This window comes from Sparus aurata, chromosome 3 (genome assembly GCF_900880675.1).
Source record: "Sparus aurata chromosome 3, fSpaAur1.1, whole genome shotgun sequence".
NCBI lineage: Eukaryota > Metazoa > Chordata > Actinopteri > Spariformes > Sparidae > Sparus > Sparus aurata.
In genome coordinates, this window is record NC_044189.1 from 3,315,877 (window position 1) to 3,325,471 (window position 9,595).

A 9,595-nucleotide genomic window follows, 5' to 3' on the forward strand; every position below is an offset into this window, starting at 1 on the left:
TTTCTCCCTCTTTAGAGTGGTTTTTGGTTATTAGCTGTCGCTGTGTTTTTTTACCTCCTAGTGAGTGATTTTCTGTTTTACTTTGTAATAAAGATTTGTTTATTTGTTCACTTTGTCTCCTGAGTTGTGCGTTTGGGTTCAAGTTTTAGTTCAGTCGTAACAATGTCTGGGAAGAGCCCTTTGACCTCCAGAACTAAAAGGTGATTCCTGTCTCCTAAACCCTGCAGATACACGTTTGCATAACACCAACTAGTTAATCAAAGGATGTTTAGACCCGGTATGATCACAATGTTAAATGTGTGACACAATGGAGCAATCTTTCTATAACCTTTAACTGTGAAGGGTAGAGTTCCTGAGAAATGGTTCCATTGTTATGAACGCAATAATTCTTCCTGCAGAGTAAGTTTCTCTCTTTCTGAAACACACACACGCACATCTTACCACTAATGAACATAACTCAAAACAAGTGCTAAAAAAATGTCTTAGGAGAAATCTAAATACTTTCTGCCTAATCCTCAATAGTACCATACCAAACTTTGGATGATTAATGAGAGATGTCTTGGTCATGACCTTTGACAACAGCTTACAGGAACACATTTATTTTAACTATATTCAATAAAAAAGAAAAAACAGTGCAAAACAGATCTGCTTTAGAAACCTAAATCATCAATCATGAACCCAGTTCAACATGTGCATACGTAAAGTCACATCACATTAAGACAGGTGCATTGAGTAAAGTTAAAAGTTATTACAGATTCAGGATGAATCTTCATAAATCTTGTTCACAGAAGAACAAATTATATTTCATGATCAGTCTTGATTAAAGTGTTTGGTGCAGCTTCCATATAGGGAGATTTTGTAATTGTGGAATGTCCGCCTTGACCAGAAACAAGATAATGCCTCCTAAAATAAATGGGGCAAGCCGTTGTCACGGCCGGCTCAAAACCATGACAAATAATAGGAGACAACACTAGAAGTTAAAGCAAGTAAATCATAATTTATTGAAACTAACTCAAAAAACCCATTTATCAATGTGAAAACAAAACAATAACGAGCATGGAGAGCGGAAAGCAGGATTTCTCCCTTGTCCTCCCTCTCTCTCCCAGAGTGTAGTGAGGTGCGCTCTTATAGTACTGGGAACACCGGGCCCAGGTGTTCCCAGCACCTAACGACGCCTGAACCCCTCCTGCTGGGCATCTGCAACACAAGGAATATCAAACACACCAACAGCACCAGAGGCATGGCCGTCACATCCCCCCCCTTAAAAACGGGGTGCCTTTTGGAACCACGACAATCCACTCAAATAAATACAAGAATACAACCTGCACGCAGCACTCCTCATCGACCTCAGCATCAGGATCCTGTTAGTACACTGCATAAGGGATGAGAAGTTAACACAACACAGGCTGCTTTACATCACAGGGGCACGTGACAGCGCGTCCGCCACCAGATTCTCCGAACCCTTAATGTGATGCATGTCCAAATAATATGACTGCAACATAAGAGACCATCTGATTAACCTCTGATTTGGACACTTCAGAGAGTTCAAAAAAAGTCAATGGATTATGGTCAGTAAAGACAACAACTGGCATTCCTGAGCCAACATACACTCCAAAGTGACTCAAGGCCCAGACTAAAGCCAACGTCTCCTTTTCGATGACCGAGTAGTTCAATTGGTGCTTGTTAAATTTCTTAGAAAAGAAACTTACAGGCCTATCCATCCCCTGGCCATCAGACTGCATAAGTACTGCACCTGCCCCAACATGGCTGGCATCTACCTGCAGCTTGAATGGCTTGTCAACTCTGGGGGCGGCTAGCACCGGAGCACTACACAGAAGGGCCTTTACGTTCTGGAAAGCCTGCTGACAGATAGGAGACCACACATATTTGACACTGGTCTTTAACAAATCAGTGAGGGGGGCAACCACAGAAGAAAAATTCTTACAAAACCTGCGGTAATACCCTACCATTGCTAAGAACCGCATTAGCTCCTTTTTTGTTGTTGGTGTGGGAAATTGCTCCACAGCCAACACCTTTGCCTGCACTGGTCTAACCTGGCCCTGTCCCACAACATGGCCGAGGTATGTTACGGTTGCATGAGCAAATTCGCATTTTGCTAGATTAACTGTCAGACGGGCCGCAGCCAAACGTTCAAATAACTGGCGAATGTGCAGGACATGACTGCTCCAGCTGTCACTGTAAACAACCACATCGTCTAGATAGACCACACAGTTGTCCAAATCACCAACCACCATGTTCATTAAACGCTGGAACGTAGCTGGAGCATTCCGAAGGCCAAAAGGCATCACCTTATACGAATACAGGCCAGATGCAGTGACAAATGCAGAAATTTCCTGCGCTCTTTTAGACAACGGCACCTGCCAAAAGCCTTTCAGAAGGTCGAATCTACTCACAAACTTTGCAGACCCAACCTCATCGATGCAATCATCCATCCTTGGAAGTGGATCGCGTCCGGCTTGGTGACATTGTTGACCTTCCGAAAATCAGAGCAAAACCTGAGGGTGTTATCAGACTTTGGAACAAGCAGACATGGGGAAGCCCAGCTAGAAGATGATGGTTCAGCAATATTGTTTTCAAGCATGTACTTAATCTCTGCATCTAAATACTTGCGTTTATCCGCAGATACACGATAAAAACGCTGCTTGATTGGTTTTGCCTCCCCCACCTCTATGTCATGCTCTAAAAGATGAGTCTGCGAAGGTGTATCACCAAACAAACTTGGAAACCTGCCAATTAGTTCAGTCAACTCTACACGCTTTGACTCATGCAAATGGCCTAACAAATTGTCCAAGTTGCTAAGCGTCTCAGTGTTCCTTAGTCGACCACACAATAACCCCTGACCAAAACTCTGAGTCTCTTCCATCTCTGTCCCTGCCACGGACGGAGACGAGGAGTACACCATTGTGTTTGCAAAAGCTGCTGACTGAACATGCTCACAACTACTCACATTTACCAATCCTGGCTCAATGACACGCGAGTAGTAGGGCTTCAGCAAATTAACATGACAAAGCTGTGACTTCTTCCTGCGCTTTGGAGTAGAGATCAGATAGTTCTCCTCTGAGATCTGCTTCAGCACTGTGTGAGGACCTGTGAACCTGTCCTGAAATGGTGAACCAACAATCGGCAGAAGTGCCAGCACTTGATCGCCAGGACTGAATTGGCGCCGCTCAGCCCGTTGATCATAAATATGCTTCATCTTCCCTTGAGCTTTAGCCAGTTTCTCTCTTGCCAGTTCCCATGAAACATACAACCTATGCCTAAACCCGTTCACATAGTTAATCATGTTTTGTGGAGGATCACTATTCTTGAAATTGTCTCTCAACACTGCCAAAGGACCACGAACAGAGTTTGCAAACACCAAGTCATTGGGACTAAACCCGGTACTCTCCTGGGTTACCTCCCTGGCTGCCAACATCAGCCACGGCAAGCCTTCCTCCCAATCCTTGCCCAACTCAGTGCAAAAGGCACGCAGCAGTGACTTCAGCGTCTGATGGAAACGCTCCAGCGCCCCCTGGCTTTGTGCGTGATACGCTGATGACTGAGAGTGCTGCACTCGAAGTTGTTTTAACACTTGAGCAAACAGATGGGAAGAAAAGTTTGACCCTTGATCACTTTGGACAACCCTGGGGATGCCAAAGATGGAAATAAATTGTGAAAGTGCTTTAACCACCGACCTGGTCGTGATTGATCGTAGGGGATATGCAGCTGGATATCTGGTGGCTTGACACATGACAGTAAGCAGATATTTAGCTCCAGACCTAGAAGGAGGCAGAGGACCAACACAGTCAATAATAATGTGCTCAAAAGGCTCACCAATGGCAGGTATTGGGTGCAGTGGGGCAGGCTTGATAACCTGGTTTGGTTTGCCAGTTATTTGACATGTGTGGCAAGATTTGATGTACTCCGACACATCCTTCTTTAGCCGAGGCCAAAAGAAGTACCGTAAAATGCGGTCATATGTCTTCCTGACTCCCTGGTGCCCTGATTGGTCATGGGATACCTGCAGAACTAATTTACGGAACTTAGCTGGCACCACAACCTGAAAAAGTGGGTGTCCCACACCAACCTCATTACAAGGCACCCATTTCCTCACCAGCACACCATTTTCCAGGAAATAGCCATGTGCCTTGTCCTTCACGTCTGCCACAGTGCTTGCAACCTCCCACAGCTCCCTAATGGAAGGATCTGACTGCTGTTCTGCCACCAACTCTGCACGCGAAACAGACAATGGGAAGTCAGACAAGTTCATACATGGTGCCTCCATCACACTTACTTTGTCAGAATCACCACCAGCACGAGCACCAGCACGTGTCACTACACATGCTGGAAACGCGTCTGGAAACGTGCGCTCACATTCATCTGGACCATCACTAGTAGAGACTGGATTAACCACCGGAAGTGGAGGAACATTAGGCCACACACGTCCACCAGCCAGCCCATTCCCAAGAATGATATGGACTCCCTTCACTGGCAAAGCCGGGCGCACCCCAATGGTCACCTCCCCCTGCACTAAGTCTGAAAAAAGATCGAGTCTGTGAAGTGGAGCAGACAAAACAACCAATCCCATTCCCAGAACTAACACTGAATCTCCAGTATCAGTCTCCCCTGAAAAAGGGAGAACAGACGCCAGGATGAATGAATCCAATGCACCAGTGTCTCTTAGAATTGTAACAGGGACCTTCTCACTGGATCCAGACAGGGAAACATATCCGCTTGATACAAAAGGCAAATAAGCAACATCAACAGGAACCTCCTTATGTACGCCAGGCACGTCTGAAACACACATCGCTGAAGCAGCAAATGCAGCGGGCTTCACACTCATTTGCTTGTTTCTTTTCTGTAGAGCATAGCAGTCTGCTTTCACATGCCCTTTTTTATGACAGAAGTGACATACCTTTTCCATGTCATTCCAACCAGACATCCTTGCCCCTACCTCAGGCTTGGCTGCTCCTGCAGAAAACAAAACCTGACCAGTAGCACTATCCCTAAAGCCACCAGCACCACGCGCACTTCCCCAACCACTGTTGTGTGTCAAATCATATTGATCTGCTAATGCAGCTGCCTCACCAACTGTTTTCACCTGTTGTTCTGTTACATATGTGGAAATTCGGTTAGGAACAGCATTTTTGAATTGTTCCAAAAGCAAAAGATCACACAACTCTTCAAATGTTTTAACCCCAGAGGCCGTTTTCCAGCGATTAAAAGCATTCACTATATCACGTGAAAACTCCAGGTAGGACTGTTTATCCTCCTTTTTACCCTTCCTAAATCGCTGGCGATAAGCCTCAGGAACCATCTCATAGGCTTTAAGAACAGCAGCTTTTACTGAATCATAGCACAAACTGTTAGTCACAGACAAAGCCGAGTATGCCTCCTGTGCCTTCCCAGTCAACACACACTGCAACATGGTTGTGCGATCAACATCAGGCCAGCCCCTAGCATCAGCCACTCTTTCAAACAAAGAAAAAAAATGTCTCAGGATCCCTTTCATTGAACTTTGGAACAAGACGCAGGTTACCAACCAGATCAAAATGTGAATAAGAGGAGCGAACACCTGAAGAAACATCTTCAGCTAGCCCTTGACCAGCTTCCATGTTCAACTTACCCTCTCTGAACAAACTTAACTTCTCATGTTCCAACTTGATCCTGGCTTGCTCTGTGGCAGCATCACACCTCAATTTCTCCAAAGCCAATTCTTGGTCAACCTCAGACCTCCTTTTCTCTGACTTCTCAACTTCCATTTTATGCTTTAACCTCTCATGCTCCATTTGTAACAGCAGCAGCTCCTTCTGCTGTTCAAAGGACAAAGCAGTGCTCTGAGCCATCTCTGAAGACGAACCAGCAGTCTCAGCAACATCTCCTATTTTATCAGGCAAAATCTCCATTTCATACAAGTTAGCCTTTAAAATTGACTTAACTGTATCCTTGAGTCTTTTGTCACTGATTTCAACCTTGTAATGGTCTGCAATTTTTAATAATTGCTCTTTTGTGCAGCCATCCAAAAAACCCTCTGATGGAGTCTCAAAAAAACCTTCAACTAGAGTCATTTTAGCCCCAAAGGAGAACAAGCAACACACTGGTTGTAACAAAAAGCAAACAGGAGTGTCCCCTCTATCTGCCTAACCAAAACTAAAGTAACTCATCCCTAGTCTTCATGTGGTTAATTGCAGCGGGTATTTATGCACTTAAGACCACTGACCAGAAGAAGCGACCAGAATCTGGCAACCCCCCCACAGCCATGGACATGCTCCCGAGACAAAGTCTCTAACCGCGTTCACCCCAACACTACAAAAAAACAACAAATTCAGCAAAGCTCAAAGGAACAATGCTGCTATGCCTACCAGGGGAAATCAGCTTTAGCTCCAACAAAATTACACACCAGCATGTCAGTACTCACCCTCCTTTGGACAAACGGGTCTCCAAATCCAACTCACATCATGCTCTTCTGCATGTTCAAAGAGACAAAGGCCAATCACTCACCCAGGTGTTAACTCTCAAGCCCTGCAACACTGCCTGAGAAACCCCAGCAATCAAGTGCACCTGGAGGCCTTCAACACAAAAGAGAACAGGTGATTAAATGTTCACAAAGAAAACACCTAACCAAAACTTCGACGAGCCCCCAATTTGTCACGGCCGGCTCAAAACCATGACAAATAATAGGAGACAACACTAGAAGTTAAAGCAAGTAAATCATAATTTATTGAAACTAACTCAAAAAACCCATTTATCAATGTGAAAACAAAACAATAACGAGCATGGAGAGCGGAGAGCAGGATTTCTCCCTTGTCCTCCCTCTCTCTCCCAGAGTGTAGTGAGGTGCGCTCTTATAGTACTGGGAACACCGGGCCCAGGTGTTCCCAGCACCTAACGACGCCTGAACCCCTCCTGCTGGGCATCTGCAACACAAGGAATATCAAACACACCAACAGCACCAGAGGCATGGCCGTCACACCGTCCAAAGAAAACAGCCAAATATTACCACCAAGGAAGCTCACTGACCAAGCAGGAATGAAACAAGCAATGGTTATTTAAATGCCATAATCTGTTATGAGACGAAACATAGCAACAAAGCCTGACATCAAATAAACTGAATACTTAACTATCAAGGGAAATGTGAAATGCCTCAATTAAAAAAAGGTGCCTGAAATCTTTTTTAGAGTTGGACATAAAATAAGAGAGTGAAACAGAAGAAATACATAATCAACAGTGTACCATAAATGCTTTTTTCACCTGAATAGGCTTCGACCAGCAATGGTGAATGGTCAGCAGTGACATGAGGTACTAGAAGAGAGAAATGCCCTGCTTTATATTTAAAGACTTCAACGACTAATGTATAATGGTCATCTGTCACCTGAATATCATAGTCAGCAATACCTTGAGGACAACAATGCCAAAGTTGAGTTTTAAAAGCTGTAGACAGCAATGACAAACAGTCAGCAGTGACCTAACAAAAAGCCAAAAAAAAAATTGAACAATATGATACATTCAGATCAACACATTCTAGTTCTGGATTACTCAACAAACTTTAGGCTTATTTATATCTATATCTAGGATGGAAGTGCAGATTCTTACATACATCATCAAGCAAAGGGGAGTTGATTGAAAACAGTCTGCAAGGTTTTAGAACGTACCCATCTTGTACAGAGGAGTTTAGAAAAACAGGCCCATCCTTAAAAGCCTGTTACTCATGTAGTCGTAGTAAATCAAGACCTAGTTGCTACTTTAGAATTACAGCAATCTTCCTCATTCCTTGAGTTGAGCTAAAGAATGTCTGGGCAACTGTGACAGACTATGACCACAAATAGTTCCTTTTTGCAAATATGGTAGTTGAGGAAAATCAACATCTGACGCTTTTCTAGACTTCACAATGAACACTTTCCCCTGGCACAGGTAGACCCTAGTACTATGTAGACAATGTTTTAATTTGGAAAAGTGCCTCTGAGAACTGATAAGTATGCAGCCTATCCCAGTATTTGTGAGACATGTGACTGTAATCACAGAACACAGAAGAAAAGACTATGACATGATACTCTTCAGCTGAGTTAGTTGCCCAGTGGCCAAAATGTTACTTCATGGACTTGAGACAAAGAAATCTGTCCAACTGTAACTGATGAAAACTTCTATGTTTTCTGGAACTGCCTAAATGTCCAAAACTTCTGGTAGGAGTTCCATTGGCAAGAAAGAGATTTGAGATCTTCAACAACTTTCCCAATCTCTCCTGCAGGAGTGTATCAAACTCTGTCACTCTGACCTCACCGCTGAGAAAACCACTGTCCCGGGTGATGCCCACCTGCCACCTCTCCCTCCATCAGGCCCTGAGCCCCTGGATGCCTTGTCGCTTCTATCTTCCTCCTCCTCTCCTCAGGCCAAGCGCTCCACTGGGTGGAAGTCTATGCCGTGGAGGAAGAGTCAGCCGAGAGTTTCCAAGATGAGATGAGGAGTTAGTAATTCAGATGTTCCTGACCTCTTTGAATTTGAATTTGTTTCTCTGAATACCTCCCACATGTAAGTTTATTTTTGGATGTATCAGACAAAACTCATGGGGAGGGTCCAGGTTGACATAACTGAAGCATTTCCATAGAGAGTCACTTTGCATCAGCAGCAGCATGCTCCAGTGCTCTGGGAGAGTTTATAGTCCTGAGAGTTGAACACTGGATGACTGACAGCTGTCCTTCATGACAACAGAAGACACAGAAATCCTCCTCATCAAAAACATGATTTTGATCTGCGTCCTCATCTGGACTCTCCTCTGCTGCTGCTTCACAGGTAAAGTCCAGAGAATCAAACTCCTCTCCTCTATCAACATCCGTCCCTCTGAAATGAAGCCCACAAAACCATGACGCTGCTTTATGTTTTTGTCTCTGTGTCCTCAGAGTCCAGAGGTCAGATCACAGTGACTCAGCCTGGAGCAGTGAGCTCTGCTCTGGGAGGCTCCGTCACCATCAACTGTCGGACCAGTCAGAATGTTCGCGTTTGGAACAGCTACCACATTTTAGCCTGGTACCAACAGAGAGATGGAGAAACTCCAAAACTTCTAATTTACTGGGCTAGCACTCGAGCATCAGGGATTCCAGGTCGTTTTACAGGCAGTGGATCAAACTTTGCCTTCACTCTGACCATCAGTGGAGTTCAGGCTGAAGATGCAGCAGTTTACTACTGTCAGCAGGGTTACAGCTACCCGCTCACACAGTGAAAAAGCGTTGTACAAAAACCTCCCTCAGCTAGAGAGGAACTGATCTGACTCAACAGCTGCACTGACACTAAACAAAAGAGGTTTCACGATAAGAATATCTTCAATAATAATCACTTTGAACATTTTAACACTAAATATAATGTATTTAATCCAAAAAGTTCTGCTTATTTTACTTTTAGTAAAACAGGGATTGAAACATTCTTCTGTCTGTAGATGCTAACCTCTGCTGAAATACTTCAGTTCTACAGTTTAATAACATGTGGAAACTAAAATTATTAATGTGTTTTTAATCTTCTACCATTTTCATAGAAACCCCAAAAATAACTACATAAAGTATAAACTGAATCTGTAAAACACCTGGTTTCATTCAAGTTATAACAT

General features: G+C 44.1%; 1 gene segment (V, D, J or C); it reads left to right on the forward strand.

The window, feature by feature from the left end:
* Positions 1–8,687: 8,687 nt before the first annotated feature.
* LOC115579194 (Ig kappa chain V region 3381-like) lies at positions 8,688–9,245 on the forward strand. The segment is given in 2 exon segments: positions 8,688–8,787; positions 8,895–9,245. Coding segments are annotated over 2 exon segments (411 nt in total).
* The last annotated feature ends 350 nt before the right edge of the window (positions 9,246–9,595 follow it).